The sequence below is a fragment of the Carex rostrata genome, chromosome 3 (assembly GCF_964058835.1).
Source record: "Carex rostrata chromosome 3, lpCarRost1.2, whole genome shotgun sequence".
Taxonomy (NCBI): domain Eukaryota; kingdom Viridiplantae; phylum Streptophyta; class Magnoliopsida; order Poales; family Cyperaceae; genus Carex; species Carex rostrata.
The window spans coordinates 12,721,122-12,742,697 of record NC_135920.1 but is presented as its reverse complement, the minus strand read 5'-3'; the positions used below and the strand labels follow the sequence as shown (position 1 = coordinate 12,742,697).

Sequence of the window (21,576 nt, the reverse complement as noted above, 5' to 3'; positions counted from 1 at the left end):
CTTGTATATATTCTCTCTGTCTAATTTTTTCTGTTTTCATTATTTACATGTAAAAATATATAAGCTTGATAATTGGTAATCAGGTTAAGTGCCAATCTTATCATCTGAGATATCGTTCCAAGAAGTCATGTTCAAATTAGATAACGATGAGAAATACAAAACAAATTCGAAAGGAATTTGGAATTTATTCCTTTTTTTGCTTACTCACTAAGAAAATATTAAAAAATTCGTAAGGGACAGCTTATGATATAAAGTTTTTTCGTCAGGCGGGTATTTATTGACAAGTCCCCTTCTCATATATAAAAGTTGCAGATAAGTCCTTTTTTCCTTGTAGTTTCTTTGAAAATGTTATCCAAACTAAAATACTAAATTACATATATGTCCTTCATCGTTAAAATTGTACACGTTAAATATTTTACTTTTTTGATGATAATCTAAATGATTTTTATATTGATTGAAATTCGATGCAAATTATATGAACAATATAATTTCCTTGTTGATGAAATATACGCTTGAATTATTCAAAATTTAAATTGAATGATCGAAATAATTAACAGGATACATCACAATGATTATAAACTGAATGATAGAGACATAAGATGCACTATGACGATTAAAATGGGAATGACTAGTAAAAAGTATAATATTTACTGGTAAAACTACTGACAAAAATAAAAAGTTGCAAGGTCACTATCATTAAAATGCATAATCTATCTATCTATCCTAGACACCGTCGGAACGGAGGCTTTGCTATGAGCGTGGCTTTAGTCACTTCCGCCCACAAAAAAAAGAAAAACAGATTCCTACAAAGATATATAGATAGAAAAATAGGTAGATATGATAGAGAAACAGATAAAGTTGCAAAGGTGACCATTCTCTGTTGTGGACCTCTACAAGATGATCACCCTTAAATAAAAGTTTATCCAACGGTTCTGATGACACCAAAATATTTTCCCCTTGTTGTAACTTGATATATTATAAGTATTAATGATGTGTTGTCATAAAAATAGTTCGTCCATTGATAAAATAATTTGATTGGGTGATACTGATGCTTCAATAAAGTGTTTGGACAGTTCATATTGATCTTATCTCTCCTCCTTATCTGATTTATTGTTTTTTTTTCGGAATGATGCTCAGCCGTTAAATTTTCAGATCGCACATAGATGAATTTTCTAAATTATGAGCTTCAACACTTAAGTATGCACTGGTCGCGCCACATATGATCCCAGTGCCCGTAGATCGCGCGCCGCACCCGTGGAACGCGCCTCTGAATCACTCAAGGCACCTGCGGACCGAGCCTGTGCACCACGCACCCTTTTTCTTTTTTTCTGCTGAAGGTGGGATTCGAACCCAGTTGGCTTCTGTTGATGCCAAAATTCTTACCACTACACTAGAGTTCACATGTGTTATTTTGTAGATAAATATAGTATTTACAAATTTGATTTAAATTATCTCTCCTCCTTATTAAGGAGCTTAATGATTTCTACTACATAATTTGCTCTCGTTGCTGTGCACGGGCACGATTACTAGTATTCTTATGTGATGATTATAAATATGTTTAGAAGGAGGGTTCAAATGTTTTTATTTTATTTTATGTGTCTTCATCATGTCTTTATTTTTTAAATATTAGTTACTTAATTTTAAAATTCAAATATCAAAATAAAACCATTAGATTTGACTTTATTTTGATCAGAATTAAGAGCTTGTAAAAATACATTGATATAGATAAATTCTAAACGTTAATTTTTCAGCTTAATTATTGATTCATATAAAAACAAAACCGAAAAGTAATAAAATCTTTAGAGTAAAGCTAGCGTGTGACATGCTCACCAAGAAAGTTTGGTGAGCATAACTCCAAAAGCATATCGGATCGACGTCAAATGTCAAATCCAAACCGTTGAAATCCATGTACTTCATGAGTGATGCATATATATGCAAAATTTTGAAAGTTTCGAGTTTATTTGCTACACGGTCAAGTGGTCAAAGAAATGAACATTTTATTATAAGTTATTTTATATATTCGATTTTTATTATTTCTTTGACCACTTGACCGTGTAGCAAATAAACTCGAAACTTTCAAAATTTTGCATGTATATGCATCACTCATGAAATACATGGATTTCAACGGTTTGGATTTGGCATTTAACGTCGATCCAATATACTTTTGGAGTTATGCTCACCAAACTTTCTTGGTGAGCATGTCACACGCTAGCTTTACTCAAATCTTTATGTGCATGTAGAGAATATAAACATGAAGGCATTTGAACCCTTGTTATTTAGAAGTTCACAACAGCTACATATATTGTTAAGATTCGTTAAATTATATCAAATCGTTTTTTTTAACCGATCACCCTTAATTAATCTAACGGCTGAATCGATTCAATTTAATTCTTTATATTAAAAAATAGTGTACAGAGTAAATGTCTTTCAACTTAAACATCTTAGCATACAAGCCGTGCAGCTGTCTACCAAAATTCAAACTGTTATGACTATTTTTTTTTTTTTTCTGATGATGTGAAGTTGTTCATTTCGAGCTGGTTAATTTATTTGAATTTCGAATCTACAACTAGATTAAAAGACTGATTCTCAAATTATATTTGTGTACATAATATATAGTAGTCGGAGTTTGAATTTGAGTCCGAACTTTCCGATCAAATCTGAACCAATTTGACCCAAATCTGTGAAGTTCGAGGTGAGAGGTCCTTAAAATTTCGTGCTAAAATATAACAAACTGATCAAATTGAAACTGAAACGATGAAATGTAATATGAATTCTGGTGTGATTTGGGTTCACAAAACGAAGATCTTGGGAGCGTCACAATCTTCCCTTGAAAAGTGTTAAAGATTGAAAACTTTTCATGGCAAAAAGGAAAGAAAAAAAGAGATTTTGAGATAAAGGTTGGTTGGTTGGTTGGTCTAGGGCTTTCGTCATAGAGAAGCCTCTTAGAATAATGGGATATTAGATTTGGTTCCAACTTACAATGCATGTTGCAATTTGCATCACATGGCAAGCAGCCAAGCACCCTTTCTGAGAATTGCATTATTTAAATTAGAATTGTTAAAGGGAAATGAATTGGGCTTGGCCTCATCCTCAATTTATGGCCTTAATTTACCCAAACCATACTTCCAAAAGTTGTATTGGGGGAAGTTTTTTTTTTTTTTTTTTTGAAGATATCGACAGAGCTGGTTTGATTTAATGCAGCGCCAGCGCATTAGTTGTATAGTTTTCATTCTCTACTATTGTGCGTTGTATAAAGTTAAAATAGTTCTGTCAATATTTTTATTTTTATCCACCGATTTTCTAGTAAAATGCATACTAAAAACATACTATTTACATTTTTCTATCATTTCCTTTAGATTAATTACATACTATTTTTTTCCCTTTGGATGAAGAGGGACCAGATAAGGTTCTCCATTGGTTCTGACAGCAGAAGGCTATAAAAGAAATCTACAACACAATCAAAAGAAAAAAAAATAAAAACGGATTGTTGATAACAAAACCCTTTTGCTCTTTTCAACTTTTTCTTCTTTCCAATGGATTCTTGACAATTTTGAACCCTTGAAATGTTAGTAATGAAATGTCGTTTGTGCGCGTAAAACCAACGCTTCCATTCCTTTTTGGCAAAACTAAATATATAACAAACCAAAAAGGATGCAATCATGCCTATACTTGTCAAATTAAGACCACAATAGAGTACCCCACATCAGCTTTCTTTTTGGAAGTGCGATTTTTACAAACAAATTAAAATGTCTTTTAGTTGTTGATTAATACAGTTTCTTTTCCTACGAATGAACTCGTTACTATGAATTGATACTAACCGATAAAAATACCTTTTAGTTGTTAATTAAAAAGGTGCTCGTTTATTGCATGTATTGTATTCTCTTTTTTGGAACAATTAGTAGGCTTTGACAACGAACCAAATAGGATGTTTTTTTTATGTGCAAAATCCAGTGCTATATCGAATTGTTTGTGATGTGTGTGTCAGTGTCATTGTGTGTTTACACATGAAAAGGTATCTTATCTTTATATAAAGAGTAGAACTAGGGTGTTCTTTAGCTCACCAAAGTGTTTGGTGAGCTTAACTCCAAAACTCATCAAATCAGTTTCAAATGACGAATTTGAACCATTGGAACCCGCTTACATTACGAGTGATGCGTCTACATGTGAAAATTTTAAACATTCAAATTAATTTAGTATAAAGTCAATCGGTCAAAATTAGAAGGTTAATAAATTAATTTTAGTGCATTCATTTTTTGAACGTTTTTTGACTGCTTGACTTTATACTAAATTAATTCGAATGTTTAAAATTTTCACATGTAGACGCATCACTCGTAAGGTATGCGGATTTCAACGGTTCGGATTCATCATTTGAAACTGATTTGATAGGTTTTGGAATTAAGCTCATCAAACACTTTGGTGAGCTTAAGAACACCCTAGTTCTACTCTTATAGAGTATAAATTCTATAGCCAAATTTTATTTGTTACATAAAAATAAACCAAAACATTCTAGATTTTGGAGATTTTCATATTTATTCGGGCCACACAGTCAATCTGCAGTCTAGTAAATTGGCTTAGAGGTCCCCCTAAAGCACAAAAAATGCACTGTAATATTGAATATATTTAAGCGGACCTCTAAGCCAACATGCCCCCCCCCCCCCCCCCCCACCCACCCCAACCCCCCAACTCATAAATGGGCCGCATATTGACTGAGCGGCCTGGGTAAATATAGAAATCCCCCAAATCTAGTTTTTTTTTTCTTTTCCTGATTACGGTATTTAAAAAAAAATCGGAATTATACATGAGGTCACTCAATTTTATTGTTTCATTTTTGTCACTCAATTTTTTTAAACTATAATGGATCCAAATTAAATTATTTTTCAAATTATTAACTTTTAAAATATATATAAGTATAGTTTTCAGTTGTACACAAGGTTCTAAATAGCGATTATAGCGGCATAGCGGGGAGACCAAAAAAAAAAGCTATTGCGAATAGCGTAGCTATAGCGGAAGCTATCACACAGTGATTTTTCCTTTTCAAACTTTATATTCTATATTTCTACTAATTATCAACATAATCAATATTACAGAATTTATGTTACAACTAAATGACAACTAATCTAAGTCTATACTTTTTATCAATTACGCAAATAAGAATGAAAAAAAATCTAAAAAGTAACATTATTTAATAGTTTATACTTCATGGTATTACATATTATAATAGACAAATAACAATTAATTTTATAAGGTAAATGAAGTCAATATACATATTTAAACATTTTATAATTATAATAATAATCAAAATCAGCTTTCAATTGAAACGAACAATAATAATTTTACAAACGAATACTATAAAAAGAGTAATCAAAATGAATAATTAGTATTTGAATATTTCTCGATATAGAATGATAGAATAAATCACAAATAAAAATAGAAGCATATAGTTTGGTTTAGTATACTTATCATAGAAGACCATGTAGCATTAGAAATAAGAATAGAAGTACAGAAGTCCATATAAATTGCAAAAAAAAAACCATGTAGCATAGCGGTAGCTATAGCGGGTCTTATATAGCGGTAATAGCGGTCGTAGCTGAGTTAGCGCAATTTTATCTCATAGCTTAGCGTTTATGGTCCGGAAAAGCTATAGCGTAGCTATAGCGCCGCTATAGCTAGCTATTTAGAAGCCTGGTTGTACATGTGAAGTGAAAAACCTCACATGTCTTTTACAATTATATAGTATTGACTCGCAAAAGTTCTGAAGTTTCAAAATCCAAATCATAACACAAAAAAAATTCTCAAAAAATTATCATTATAAAAAATCGGATAAATCAAATAGTGATCCAATTTGGATAAAATCGAACAGTAACTAAAACCGGATAAATGAAATTTTATAGATGAAAAAATGAACGGGTGATATCTACCCTAAAAAAAGGTAAAGAATCTCAAAACAATTACAATATTTCAAGGAACTCGTGCAGCTTCACAAATTTACCCGTATTAAATAATTTTTATTCTGTATTTATCAAAAAGCTTTACATTAGAGTAGAATTAAAGGTGGTTGATGCCCCACAATCACACTCGTGCCTCCCTCAAGTATCATATTTTAAATTGACTTCTCTTTTAAAGTCTCAAAAAGACCTCTTTAATCTTTTATTTCATTTGTGTAGCATCTTATTCCAAATGGTCAACTCTAACATTTGTGCGCCTCTCTTTGCATCCATTTTAAAAATGCACCTTGGGTTTCACCTATTGGTTCAGTTTTCACCGGATGTGAAGTCCAGTTTATTTTGATCCACTATTTATGGAAAATGTAATTTAATTAAATAGTTTGAGATATGTTTTTGTGCCTCCATCATGTCTCCGTTTTTAAAAACTTTAAAATCTCAAAATAAAATCATTGGATATGATCTACATCATTTTATCTATTCACATGTAAAAAATTATGACATTTTAATTTTGTTTTGGTTGTCATCAAAAGCTTGTAAAAAATGTACTAATATGGATAATTTTTGGACGTTGTTTTTTCAACTTATTGATTTACATAAAAACAAAATCAAAATGTCATAATTTTTTATGAGCTCATAGAGAAAATAACATAGATCACATCCAGTGGTTTTATTTTGACTCTAAAGTTTTAAATTTTGAATTCTTAAATTTTTGAAAAATAAAAGCATAGTGGAGGCACAAAAAATAGAGGCATTTGAAACCCTACTCTTTTATAATTTTTGTACTACAGATGATAACCATGTCAGTTTGGCATTCTCAAAACATACATACATCATCTGTATTCTAACAAGAAACAGAGACATTGAGTTCATGTGCAAAAACTGAGAAATCTTACCAGTAAATGACATCTAGTTGAAACAAACGAGTTACAGTACAGCATCTACGAATAGCTTCCAAGAATCATTGCGTATATATGCCTATTATTATTTTTTTTATATATAATAACTTTTTGTTATTAGTACTTTTGTTTATAGAGACGCCTGTTTAGGATCGTATTAAATCTATAAAACATTTATTTAAGGTCAAAGATTGCATCCAAGTGAATAAATGATACATTTTCGAATAAGACAAGTATTGTTCTTCTTATACTCTCTTAAGTCATGAAACACAAGCAAGCAAGCAACCATCATCACAAGATCAATCATTGCAAAATTATAAATAATTTAAGAATCGACAATTTTATTCCAACGTCTCATGCTTATCTCGACATCGAATAAACCATAAAGCAAAAAACCTTTCCAAAGTCTAAATCCCGACAACACCTCTCATTTAGATAGTAAGTAATATTTGATGTATATGCCCTTAATGTATTCTTAAATATGATGTACATTAGCAGTATCATTATGTTCATCTCAGTAACTCAGTAAAGAATGAGAAATTTTCCTATGCACCAGTACCCATTTTTTTTCCTCCATGTACAACAAGAAGTGGGTAAGTAGGGGTGTACTAATAAAAGGTAACTTGCAATTTTTTGTAGGGATAGAAGTAATATTTTGCGGATTTCTAAGCTTATTGACAATGCAGCTGATAATTTCACAGCAGTTTAATGCAATATAAAGGTGAATTTTTCCAAAAGAGTCGGCTAATGCGTTTACACCAACCTGCGCACTAAGCCGTAAGGCATCTGATCAAATGAGAAAAGAAAGAAAAGAAAAGAAAAAGAGTGAGATGCCAAATTTCCTTCTACAAGAAGGCTCTTCCCCTTTAATACCAGAGATTAGAGAATATGTTAGGTTCTCCATTATGTGTAAAGCATGATATAATTTAGAGCTTTATGGTAATTATATATAATGCCGGTGGGCCCAGTAAAAGTGAAATGAAGGTTCTGAACAGCGCAACTAGGTTTGCATCGTAATTTTCAGATTATTAGCTACCATCTCACAGCATTGCCCGTACCTAAAACTGGTACAACAGCTATTTATTTGCTTTTGATACTGTATTACTCAAAGCAGGTAGTACCATACTGGGAATTTATGACATAAACAAACAGCAACTGTATTATTTTGGTCTCTATTACCAGAAAGAAAATAATATTTAGTAGGTTCAGATACAACATATTTAAGGGTGATATAATCAGTAAATAGGAAGTTGAAATGGATAGAGTTATAACTAAATAATTGGAGCGTACAGTAGATAAACTATGCCCAGCAAGGCCCAAATGGCTTATTAAATTTGATATCATAACACATAAGTGACCTTTATTATAAGGCCCATGTTCAATTAAATCAAATATGATCAAGTAGCAAAATGTAGTTCCTTCTCTTAAGGCCCACTATCAAATGTAGTTCATCACTAAAAATATGAGAAGTTTTTACTAATTACAAAACTGGTATGGCTTGGTTCATTTCTGTCCAATTAAGAATTCAAATATGACCATAGATTGAATTGTTAATCAAGGATGCATACAAATATGAGATACATCAAATAGTCATTGCAACTGATTTAAGAACATTGAACTGATGAGCAGCACGCTAATTATTTAAAAAAATAATGTATTGTCCAAGTGGCGATATGAACGAAATTGTCTCATTTAATGTTCAAATTAGCACAACATGAAAAAAACAAGTTATTTCGATGGTTGACATGCTGGGTAATTACCAGGGGAGATCAAATGTACTGACAATTGAAGAACACAGCTGAATTCTAAAACATAGGATCTTCGAATCAGAAAGAACTTGGTGATTCACGTCATGGAAAAATCTAAACAGCAATGAAATTGGCAACTGACAGTCTGCAATATAATAGAAGAAGATTAAACAAAAGGTTTCAGACATGCACCTTGACCAGCTTAATAGCCAACCACTGAAATTTCTTACCAAATTCAATCGAAAAAGGGTAGAAGTCGAAATGTCATAGTTCAGCATTGAATTGGAAGAGCAATGTGTGGTCAAAGTTCAACAATAACCATGCCAGTACAACTTGTATTTGGACTGGTACCAAAGCAAAGCTGCAGACATAACAAGTGATCACATCAGAGACAAATTTCTACGTCGAACCGTACAGTATTACAGTTCGAGCATCCCTGTAGAAAACGTGCAATATCATAGAGTTGCTATCATCTAATTATAACTTTGATGTTGCACAATAATATCATCTCGGTTATTCACTAAACCTCATAAAGAGAAGCTCTAATTATGTATTTGATTCGTGTCCGTAAATCTTTTGGAAGGAGCCCACCCTCTAAAAATAGCCCTCAATTGAATCACTAAATGGGCTTTTCATATTTTTTTTTTATATATATAAAAAAAAAGACGCTTCTTAAACACTTAGAGACACTCCTGTTACATGGCAAAAAGTTTATGAACTTCCAGATCGGCCCTTTTTCTTTTCTTTTACGAGCACAGTGATAACTTTGTTGCCTAATTGGGCTGGTACTGAGAAAACATACATGGGTCCAAGTTCTTCACTGGTATTAGCTTGTTAAATTTCGAGACCTGTCAATCTCATTTAACAACTATTGGAGTATAAACCAGGATGTTTCTTAAGCTCATCAAGCCTCATGATGGTTTAACTTCAAAATCTATTGATTTTATAAGACTAAATCAAATCGTTGAAATCGAATGTAAAATTACCGAAAACTTTTTGGTTACCATCTTAATATTTTAAAATTGTAACTTTACTTGACTTTTCAAAATTTTCAATTATACATTCCATACCGATTGAATCTGCACAGAACACCTGGGTTCCAAATTCTACATTCCATACCGTTGGAAAATAATTTATTAATTATTATTTACATATTCATTTTTTTTATTTTTATAACTCCTTGACTTTATCTTAATATTATAAGCTCATCATGCTTAAAGTATATCAGTTTCGACGATTAAAAATTGTTATATGAAATCAATAGATTTTAAAGTTAACCTTGTCAAGAAATCGGTTTTAGTGCAAATATTGTATTGTTAAGACGCACCACTGTATGCTTCGTTTTTATCTTGTTTTGTTTAGGTATTAATTAACCTATTGAGAATCTTCAGAACATCCAATTCTGAGGTTAGTCCGCACACAAGGAACCAGCCACAAGGATGTCACTTTAAAGTGATTAGGAGATTTTTCTAAGAATATATATGTTTAAAACAGTTCGTGTAAGCAACTGGAAAAATTTAGAAGCAATTGTAGGCTTGTAATGCCTACAAACTTAGAAACTGTTTTCTGGACAAAACAAACAAACACAAAAAAGAACAACAACAAACAAGTATAATGTAACATCAACGATATTAATAATATTGAACGGTTGTGACAGACTAAACCATATTCGGAGCCAAGTAGACAAGGTCATTGGGGATTTAAAGACAACACAGAGAATAAGCAGTGCATCATCAGAGAGAACACAATAGTAAAAGGTACATCTCACATGAGGGGATAGTTAAAAAGAGTACATTCACTTGAGGAGAGTTTTGACTATAGATTTGACGTTCAGCTTCTTGAGGTCAGTGTACGATTGCCCGCAACCCACAAACATCACAGGAGCTCCAGATACGTATACCATAGAAAGCGCCGCACCAACCTACAATTTTATTATAATCATTCATTAAAAACAAGAGGGAAAATCATATACTATCAGACTAATTTGGTGCAGGTACAACTTCTGGCATCTATTGGTATATATTGCTTTGAATAAGACGATCGTGATTTCTGTAATTGAATAACAAACTAGCCAAAAAAAGAAAGAAGGCACAAAAAAAGGTTGTTAATTTCTTATAGGTTATACATACCTTATCATCAATTGTGTCGAATTTAGTGAGCAGGATACCATCAATCAGCCTTGCATTTGCAACAGTAGAAAGGTCAGCCAATTTCTGCAAAACAAGACAACAAAAAATGAGTTATTAAATCAATAAAAACCATAGTGGCAAAACAAGAACAAAAATGAGTTATTAAATCAATAAAATCATAGTGGCAAAACAAAATATGAACTTTAGGATCAAAACTTAGTATTGCTTCAGGAGTATTAGCAGTGGTCTATAAAAGTAACAGAACTTCTCTCAAGGGCACAGAATTGTGCAGAATAATCATAATAACATCTTAACAAACACAATGAGCACAGAATTGTGCAGAATAATCATAATAACATCTTAACAAACACAATGAAAATATGTGCCTCTAATCTTATTTTTTTGATAGGTAAATGTCAAATTTCATTTTTTCCTTGATACATGAAGAAAATCATTTAAGATCTTTTGTGTCCATACAAACATTTGTTTCGGATCAAAATGACAGGCTCGTACGAAGTATTTGATAAAATTGACATGGAGTTTGAGAAAGAAAATTCCTATGCATGGAAATTTTTGTAGATTATTAGATACCAATAACAAAGTAATAAGCTCCATTGATTTAATTTAAGAAAGAAAGAAAAAAAATTATGGATGCAAGGAGAATCTACTCTAAGGAATGTGGTATTAAATTTGGCTATACGACTTTATAAAGAAAACCTAAACCTTAGTTGAGTTTCCAAATTTCTAATAAAATCATATTATAGGAGTTTTACCGTAACAACTTCCTAGTTTCCCCAGAATAAACAAGGGCAGGGTACAATATACATATAACATACAAGAATAATGCAAAAAGAGAAATATGGGGAATTTGTAAAATTGAAATCCATTCCATGCATGAACAGCATGCAATTGTGTTTTCACCTCTAGCTTTCTGGTTTTTGCAACTTACACTCTGTGCTCATCAGGTTATCAATTCATATTGCACTGAATATTAACCCACACCACAAAAAGCTACTCATGTTTGTGAAAAACAAAAATTAAGCAACAGGCAACAACAAGAGGGAGTAGATAAATGGCCTTTACCCATTAGCTACAAAGCAAACTCGAGAAAAAAGGTCTAAGCAGTTCAAATACCTGATTGAATTTTGAGAGTTGATCAACTGCATCATTACCGACAAGTGCCTCTCCAACAAACAAAACCAGATCAGGATTATTGAGGTTGATCAGCTTGGACAATGCCCTCATCAGTGGTTCATTATCCTATAATCCAAAAGAAGAATTAGAATATATGCTATGTGAAACTTTTGAGTATATGTTCAAGGGAATTTGTGTCAATTCTAAGTCTGAAGTTCCAAATTTGGCTCGTAAAAAGAAAAACCTGACTGGTATCCAACAAGACTGAATTGTTCCCCTACGTGAGCCCGACTTAACAGCAGTTAAGCCCAACTTAACACTCAATTGCTCGATGTAGCTTTGTTAAATACAATTAAGTAATCATCTAATTACAAGAATCAGCAACCAGACTGAATAAAGTGAAAATATAATAATATTGTCAGAACTAAGATTTGATTAGTATTGAAATCCAAGATTATTATCACTGTTCTCACTTATCTTCAACTAAGATACTTTTTTCCGGTAAGAGAAGCATAAAAAATAACCTGCATGCGGCCAGCCGTATCAACAAGAACAACATCTGATTTATTATGAGCGGCTTCTTGAATAGCTTCTTTAGCAACAATTGCCGGATCCTTCTCATACCCCTTCTCGAATATAGGTATCTGTCAAGTACGTTTCATGTCAGATTGCACTTGTCTATTCTAGTCTCGGGGAGGTATAACAGCTTTAAAACAATTTCCTATTTTTCAAATTTCTTTCCTATCTAGTAACAGTGTAATACTGGGACGTAAGAAATGAAACACGTTGGACTTCAAGACTAAAGCAGAGCATTTTGGCAATTTAATATTCACAAATTGGTCTCTTTTGCACAATATGGTAAAGTGCAACTCTCCACAAAGCTTCAATTAACCCTCAATTGCACTAGTATACTTGCATTGACCCTAAACTTTGCAATGGTGAACAAATTTAGCACAGTCACACCCAGTTAAGCCTGAATTACATTTAAAAACTAAGCCAAAAAAGAAAAATAAGGTACCAAACCTGGCCAATATGGTAAAAAAAAGAATAGGTACAGAAATTGGTATTAAATACTTTCCATCACACATACTAGAACAAGTGGTGAGGAAAACTACTTAAAATGGCAATGAAGACAAGATCTAAAATCAAGGATTACCTGAAGCCGACGTGCGTGAGTCCTAAGCTGCTCAACTGCACCTGACCTGAAGGTATCGCAAGCCGCAAGCGTGACACTCACATCATGCTGGAGAAGCCAGTACGCAACCTGAATTTCCATATTATCGGCACATTAATATAATGGGCAAAAGAAATTGGCTTAAATATTTGCAAAAACCAGAAACTATGAAAAAGGATAAGACCTTGGCAAGGTTAGTGGATTTGCCAACACCATTTACGCCGACAAAGACAACGACATATGGCCTTCCTTGCTCCTTGGCAGCATGAACATCTCGTAAGATGTCAATAGACCGTCTTGGGGTCAGGATACGAAGAAGTGCCTCTTCCATTGCTGTCTGAAATAATCATCACAATATATTCAAATTCATATGAAGATGGAGTGGCGAAAGGCAGCGCCATTGCCTATAGCTTACTGTTAGTTGGGGTCTACATTTGAAGTGAGGTATTCTCTATGGATAAGCTCAAAATCAGTTTAGAGAACCCAAAATTATGAAATAACCCGATCCAAACTTTGATATACAAAAGGTGAAATCTGGCAAAGTGCTTAATGGCACAAAAATGATCAATGAACCTGAACAGTGGAGGATATTCTGGTGAAAGATCCAAGCTTCTTTCCTTCCAGACTGTTTGCCACCGATTCACAAAGCTTTTCAGCTATTTCTTCAGCCTGAAATTATATTCTCAGGATCAGAGTTCATTGCTGAAACAATAAGAAACCCAAAAAGATCAAAATGCACAAGGATCAATAACAAATGCATACCACATTTTTAGTCATTAGCCTATCCTTGAGAGCTTTCAGTGCTGGTTGAAGATCAGCTTTCTCAAGAGAGTTGTTGCCAGCAATACTGAGTTCATAAAGGAAAAATGTTAACGAAGTGAAATATTCTTTCAGAAGGGCAAACTATACCAAGGACAAATTTCACTTAAAAGAAAACCAAACAGAAAGCATGCAATTTCCATATTAGCAATGATGGCCCTCAATTTTACAAAATCAACAGAAGCCCCAGGCATCTAAGCATTGGGAGCTCAGAGGCATTCCCAAAATTCCAAACAGTAGACAATTTAAAATAGCAGACTGCTCAAGTAGGGCAACAGCATCAACACCAAGTTCTTTCTAATATTTCCTAATTACTTTGAATCAAGCCTCTAACAATGCAAGTGTCTGGTATTTAATTAATTGCTGAAAGTATGCCTCAATTAGAATTCTTTTGCAATTTACTCTAAACTCAGATTACCTCTTAAACATGGAAGCAAACCAACCCTTCTTCTTAGCCCCTGGCTTCGCACCCTCAACCTCATCCTCCTCTTCTCCCTCACTCTCGCTACTAATCACCTCCTCTTTATCCATCATGCTCTCTCCACGAATCACTGCCACCTCACGCTCCATCCCCTCATCCCCTTTCTCGTCAGTGAAATCTAACTTCGGCTCCTCTTTCGGAGCATCATCCCAAACCCTTTTCTTCTTTACCGCCTTCTTGGGTTGTCCCTTAGTGGGACCTGACTTCTTGTCAACATCACTCTTCTTCCCGGTCTTCGACCGCATCATCAGCTTATTTACATCAAACGCCCCTGTATCAGGTGCATCATTCTCCTTGCCCTTACTATGTACAGGAGACTTGTTGGAACCCTTCGCACCATTCTCTACCCCATTAGATACTAACCTACCATTTCCAGTATCACCATCAGAATCATCCTTTGTAGAACCACCACTGCTTCCCTTCTTGGTACCATTACGTTGGGAGCCGGTAAGAGCACGCTGCCCACCACCACCTTTCTTAGACTGTACTGGTGGGGCCCGGCCAGACTGCTTCAACTTCTTCATCTCCTCCACACGTGCCTCTGCCTCCATCTGAAGCTGACGAAAAGTCTCGTCAAAATCATTGTAAACTGTGCGCTTGGGATCATAAACAGCAGAGAATTCCTGACGAACCGACGAAAGCAGATCGTCTACATACAGAAGGTGGAGAATACGTTGGTACACAGCAACAAATACGAGGCCAAGCTCGTTGTGGAAGGCCCACTTGAGCGTGTACGACTCATGGGAGAAAGAGGAATCCGCCGAACGCTCCTCCAGGAGGCACGATCTGATCAAGGCGTCAATTGGAGAACCCTTGAGAGCGTTCCCAAACGCGCGGCACGACGACCACAGCACGAGGCCGCCTCGTGTGAAGATCAAGAGTTGTTCCAGCATCTCTGCCTCTTTCGATTTGCCTGATTTGAAGAACGGAATTTGTTAGGATTTCCAGCAAAAGATTGGATAGACAGAAACAAATCAATAAAGATCAAATATTTTAATAAACAGAGAAAAATTCTGGTGTCAAATTGCTTACGATAAATTGAAAAAAGAAAACAAAAACAAAGAAAAACGTCGGATCTCCTGCAGGATCTTTAATAGAAGAAATAAGATTCGAATTGTTAAAAGATAATTAGAATCGAGGTGGCCTTTTAGGTTTACCTTCTCTGGTTTATACGATGAAAGAACAAAGTAAAAAAAAAAGGAAACAATCTCGGAGGAAAACGAGCCGATCTTGATTATTTAAGAATCCGCAAGTTCTCTTCTTAATCAGATTTCTCTTTCCATGTGGCGGGTTGTAACAAACGGCTCTTATGGAATATGGAGTATGGACTTATGAATTATGATCTCGTCTCTTGAGCTAAACTTTGGATGCAAATGACCCGCTACATGAAACGATTCTGAAAAGACAGGACGCTAATTCTGACCGCATTCTTGACTCAGTTGAACTCAACTTGCCGTAAGAACGCGTCAAGCCGACTGCAGCGAGTCAGGATCCTACGAGGTAATACACCGTTTCGATCCGGACCGTCCGATCAGAATCGGAATCAATCCGGCCCAAATCTGTAATGCAGGGTCCTTTAAAATTCGTGCTAGTATATAAAGACCGGACCAGATTCAAACTCAAAAAATAAGGTAACTTAGGTGATATGAATTCGACTGCAGCGCATTCGGACAAGCAAGTCTAATGTAGCAAATAAACACGTAAAAAAGAATGTAATAGCGTCTTATGAAAAAGAAAAAAACAGGATAATAGTTTTTGTCGTATATAAAATAGGATTTTTTATTTTATTTAAGGTTGTTATATTTAGATAAGAAATATTACATATTAGAAATTCTAAGAAAACCAAATATCCAGAAAGTTTTATCGTTGGCTCAAAATGTGAACATCTAAAAACAATCCCCAAGTGAAAAATAGAATAAGCGTATCAATTACATTTTTTAATTTGTACCAGACTCTAACTAAAACCATATCAAATTTTCAATTCATTTCAATAGAGTTGATTCAGAATTGAATTTTGCATATCAAAAAGCACCTATCAATCTATTGCCGGTAATTTATTAGTGAAGAGTTAAAAATACACAAACTATTTTAATTTACATATCTTGTCACTCATATTTTAGTTAAAATTTCATAACATACAACTCTATAAAAAGCAAATTTTGAAACATAAGAGAGGAGGTGATGTGAAATAAGAAGAGAAAGGAATGATTGTGATTAAATTTCACCAATACCACTCCTCTTTTTTGAACCACAACAACAAAAAAGTAATAATCTATTTTTATTCCACCGATTTTGTTTTACATAAGATTTTAAATAGCGCGCTATAGCGCTCCTACAGTGTTTTTGGATCATAAAAGCTATGGCACTATTGGTGCTATAGCGCGCTATATGGGCATAACGTTGTTTTTTTAATCATTCAACTATGACGTGATAAATGTTATTTAAACCTTTAATTTTACATATCGAATTCTATCAATTGAAATCGAATCGAATCGATGCAATTTGAAAATTTTCCAATTCGCTTTTGTGTTTTGGAGTTCCTACACTTTTTTTTATGAGAATGTTGAATTAGATCCATTGAGTAAACTTAGCTGACAAGTTTTAAAACACATTTAAACTTAATTTAAAATTAATTGAAAATCAAATAGTAATTGGACATGTTGATCGGATGCATAGAGAAACAGAGGAAGTGTATGAATTTAAAACTATTTGATAATTGGGGGAAATTTATGTATGCCCTCAAAAATTTCAAATTACGTATTTTCTCTCTAAAGTTCATAATATCATATTTAATTATGCACCCCTCAAAATTAAAAAAAAAACTCACAAATTTATCTAATTTCTTATTATAGAAATAAAAATATATAGCATGTTTAAGAGAAACGTTCAGTCTTTTAATTGACCAACTGTGAGAGTAAATTAGCCACTTTCTTACTTGTAACGTGCACATAAGAATATGTCTAAATATCACTGTGTATACGTCACAAGTAGAGAAATAAATCATACATCCTCATAAACCGATCAATTAGAAAATGAATATTTTTCAAACATAGACCACTTATTTTTAGTTTTTAATAAAGAGTAGTCTGAAAATTTTATAAATTTAAAATGAGTTTTAATAGAAAAGACAATAAATCAAGTAAATTTGTGAGTGTTTGAAAGTTAGAGAGGTAAATATAATATTGTGAATAATAAAGAAGGAAATACGTAAGGAGGGAGCATACATAGAATTTCCCCTAAATTATTTATTAATAGTTGAAGGTTTGAAATCATCTGATAAATAATTAAATAGATATAACTAATTTAATCAGAAATTTTTATAAATATCCAAATTAACTAACAAATTACGGAATCTACCATGTTTTGCAATGAAATTCGAAAAATACCCAATCTGGTTATCCAATAACCGGATTTAATACAAGTGTCCGGTTACCCACTCCCCGAACTCAAAAAAACAAATCCGGTTAATGGTTAACCGGATTTGTGCATTTTTTTTTTTTTTTTAAAAAACAGAAATTTTTTTTTTGTATTAAAATATTAGAAATGTTGAATATATTTCTTTGAATATAGATGAAATACAATATAATTTAATTTATTAGAAAGACTGCAACAAATAACCCGGATCAATATTTTTAAGATCGAATTTTTCGAGGCTGTAAGAAAAATTAATATATTTCTTTATGTGTTATTGGAAAAAAAATAAAAATAATTAGATTCTGAGTTATTGATCCCGGTTCAAAAGTCATTTCTAGGTAATCCAGAAAATATTGTGACTTTTCTAGTACATTTAATTTATAAAAAGTTGTATCTATTTTGAGAATTCTTTTTGAAAAACAATCATTAAATAAATTAAAGTTTTTGATTTTTTTCAAAAATAGATACAACTTTTTATAAATTAAATGTACTAGAAGGATCACAATATTTTCTGGATTACCTAGAAGTGACTTTTGAACTGGGATCAATAACTCAGAATCTAATTATTTTTATTTTTTTCCAATAACACATAAAGAAATATATTAATTTTTCTTACAGCCGCGAAAAATCCGATCTGAAAAATATTGATCCGGGTTATTTGTTGCAGTCTTTCTAATAAATTAAATTATATTGTATTTCATCTATTTTCAAATAAATATATTCAACATTTCTAATATTTTAATACAAAAAAAAAATTCTGTTTTAAAAAAAAAAAAAAAAAAAATACACAATGCACAAATCCGGTTAACCATTAACCGGATTTGTTTTTTTGAGTTCGGGGAGTGGGTAACCGGACACTTGTATTAAATCCGGTTATTGGATAACCGGATTGGGTATTTTTCGAATTTCATTGCAAAACACGGTAGATTCCGTAATTTGTTAGTTGATTTGGATATTTATAAAAAATTCGGAATTTCATCGTATAGTCATGACTCGTGAGCATGAGCAGATCATGTTTCTAAAGTTGAATGTCTTCTGTTTGTTTTCGGAGACGTGTGCTAACGACATATCGGAGAGCGGTTCTACATTTATATCTATGAAGAGTATGGTTAAAAAGTATTATTAGTTTTGTTTTTTAAATATGCTCTTTATTTTTTTTTTAAGTTTAAATAGTTAATTTTATTCGTTCAATATATTTGTGATCAAATTTATAATTTTTTTTATTTTTTTATTAATTTTTTTAGATAGTTACAAAATTATTCTTTTGGATGGTACAAAATATTATGAAAAAGTAACTTTGTAGTTATTTAGAAAAATAGTAAAAAGTCCAAAATATATAAAAATTGACCTTCAAATATATTTAATATGAAAATCATGTTGAACAGTTCAGATTGACTATTTCGGACTTTGAAAATGAAGAAAATGATGTGGAGTACGAAACCAATGGCAAATTTTAATTCTACTATAAAAATATATTTGAAGATCAATTTTTATATTTTTGTTATTTATTTATATACGCTTGAAAATTATTTGATTTTTTTTAAAAGTAGTGATTTTATCTATATAAAAATATAGTTAACTAATTATAAAGGAATTTAAAATTTGGGGTCCAAATACATTTCCATATGAGATCGTATTTAGTAGTTCGGATCAATTATTTGAACTTTAAAAATAAATATATATAAATCTAGGAAGCAGCTAACAGTCCCCCAACTCCAGTCCTCCAAAAATTTCCGGATATTTTCAACTAATTCTGTAAACATCAATACTAAATCCTATAAACATCAATACTAAATCCTGTAAACTAATTCAACAAATCCTGTCAACATAAAAATACGTGAAAGCTGTTAAAAACGCGTGATAGCTGTTAAAAACGCGTGACAGCTGTTGGGGATCACCTTATATGAACATACACATATTATCCTGTGAACATACACATATTATCCTGTGAACATACACATAGTATCCTGTGAACATACACATATTATCCTATAAACATCCACATATTATCCTATAAACATACATATTGTACTTGAAATTATGACAGTTGAAATTATGGCATGCAGTTGTTGTTGGGGTTTACGGTGCGGTAACCAAAACCCGTTTAGGCTTAAGCTGCGGAATGACCGTAGAACAAAAATTTCTATAGCCAACTTAAGCTCAGGATTAAACGGGGTATGTCAGGAAACTTTCCAAGGCGGTCCACCTTCAGTATTCCTTTGGCATCAAAACCCAATTTAATCCTTTTACAGATCTACTCCATGATTGATTTCTAAAATTTTAATCTACTTACCAATTAAATAGATTAATATAGCATATTTATACCTTGTTTCCAAATCACAGTTGGAATGCAGACCGAGCGAGTAGAGCCTCACCAAGGAAGGAATCGACTCGGAGTATCACACGTGTGATACCTCTATCGGTTATCCACCAGGACTAACCGGAGAGCGGTTTATTTCTTCTGCCAGAAATATCGTAAACCGCAGAATTATGCAAAAACACTATTCATGGGGAAAAAGACGAAAACCCGTAAACACGAATTTTCGGTTGCTCAGTTTCATCAATATGCAAAACTGACATACCGCGAAATTCGATAAAACACTATTCATCGATCCCGTAAATATACTTCACAACAACCCGCAAGATTATACGTCAACTACGTATAACTTTCTTTTCTCAACCGAAACACTATTTGGGAGAGAAATCGAGAAAGAGAGAAAATACCGATTCGATTCTGCACGAAACGATACGTGTGAATTAGTGATTTTTCTCTCTACATGCACCCCTCTATTTATAGGCTTTTGAGGAGGTTCGCAAAAGACTGAAATACCCCTCAACATATGCCTATTTATAAGATATGCCATTGAATGGATAAGGATGACATGTCATGTGGATAAGATCGATGACGTGTCATCTGGATAGGATCGATGACATGTCATGCGGATAGGATCGAATCTGAAAATACCCGAATGCCCTCGGCCCGAATACAAATAATATTCGTATAATTATTCTGAACAATTATATATATTTTTCTTGCGGTTGTTGTTTCGGTAATTTATACAACGTGTCCTGCACATTTATAAATTAACCGGTTAACTTTTATACAACGTGTCACACACGTTTATAAATTAACCAATGTTTTTGCTTGTTATTTTTACATAACATTTATAATTTAATTATAACACGTATAATTAATTATAACCATCTTACTATTGATCATAACCAATTTATAATCAATCACAATAAGATTCTCCGATTAACTCCTATATGGTGTGACCCAATAGGATCTGTGTTATGTTGGTAAATAGAGTTAAAACTGTTTTAACTTCTATAATCATGAGCGGCATCTGGCAACACATCATGACCATCCAATTACACAGATGATGCTATACTGTACAATATCACGATCCAGTAAACAATTTACTTGTGTCTGTTCTTCTGTCTCATAGCTAACTGAATCTTTGCTAACTGAATCTTTTCTTGATCTTGAGCAGATTATCAAATATAATTACTCTTGTAATTATACCGCTAGCAGACAATCTAACTCTACCAAGGGGCCCAGTGATGCTATAGCTCGTATAGAGATACGAGGGACAAATAGTATTCTTGGTAAACTATCACTTCCTCGGCTAAGCTATACATATAGAAAAGCTACCGTTATGACTGCTTTTTATGGACAGCGGTGGATAACAATCACACATACATATTTTTCAGTGGGAACGATAAATACCTCATACTGTAGAACGTGACACTGAATGAAAACATAAATAACACGAACACAATTCTATTTAATGTTTCATTCGGGGTCTGTCAAATACCATGTTCCTAGAACATGT

At 32.9% G+C, this 21,576-nt stretch overlaps 1 protein-coding gene and 1 long non-coding RNA gene across 4 annotated transcripts; one reads left to right on the top strand and one right to left on the bottom strand.

The window, feature by feature from the left end:
• Nucleotides 1–10,201: 10,201 nt before the first annotated feature.
• Nucleotides 10,202–15,481, bottom strand: LOC144551578 (uncharacterized). 3 transcript variants are annotated; one of them, XM_078299605.1, is made up of 10 exons: nucleotides 15,359–15,472; nucleotides 14,264–15,239; nucleotides 13,789–13,873; nucleotides 13,600–13,695; nucleotides 13,211–13,363; nucleotides 13,009–13,116; nucleotides 12,377–12,496; nucleotides 11,853–11,978; nucleotides 10,719–10,802; nucleotides 10,202–10,510 (listed from the first exon to the last, which is right to left on the bottom strand). In XM_078299605.1, exons 2-10 carry the CDS (start codon nucleotides 15,217–15,219, stop codon nucleotides 10,385–10,387), a joined length of 1,854 nt encoding a protein of 617 aa, XP_078155731.1. In that variant the 5' UTR covers nucleotides 15,220–15,239; nucleotides 15,359–15,472; the 3' UTR covers nucleotides 10,202–10,384. The 3 variants fall into 3 exon arrangements, 2 of the variants coding, with proteins under 2 accessions (XP_078155731.1, XP_078155732.1); XR_013510832.1 differs by having other exon boundaries at nucleotides 10,383–10,510; nucleotides 11,802–11,978; nucleotides 15,359–15,481; XM_078299606.1 differs by lacking the exon at nucleotides 11,853–11,978 and having other exon boundaries at nucleotides 15,359–15,478.
• On the top strand, nucleotides 10,519–11,044 carry LOC144551579 (uncharacterized). Its single transcript, XR_013510833.1, has 2 exons — nucleotides 10,519–10,828; nucleotides 10,878–11,044. It is a non-coding gene; the product is annotated as an uncharacterized LOC144551579 (long non-coding RNA).
• Nucleotides 15,482–21,576: the final 6,095 nt, after the last annotated feature.

What these genes read in the sequence shown, in the direction of transcription:
- LOC144551578 (XM_078299605.1), bottom strand. Translation starts at nt 15,219, where the DNA reads ATGCTGGAACAACTCTTGATCTTCACACGAGGCGGCCTCGTGCTGTGG. An exon ending in AACTCTCAAAATTCAATCAG is followed by an intron (nt 10,803 to 11,852) that starts GTATTTGAACTG and finishes CTTGTTTTGCAG; the next exon opens with AAATTGGCTGACCTTTCTAC. An exon ending in TCGACACAATTGATGATAAG is followed by an intron (nt 10,511 to 10,718) that starts GTATGTATAACC and finishes ATAAAATTGTAG; the next exon opens with GTTGGTGCGGCGCTTTCTAT.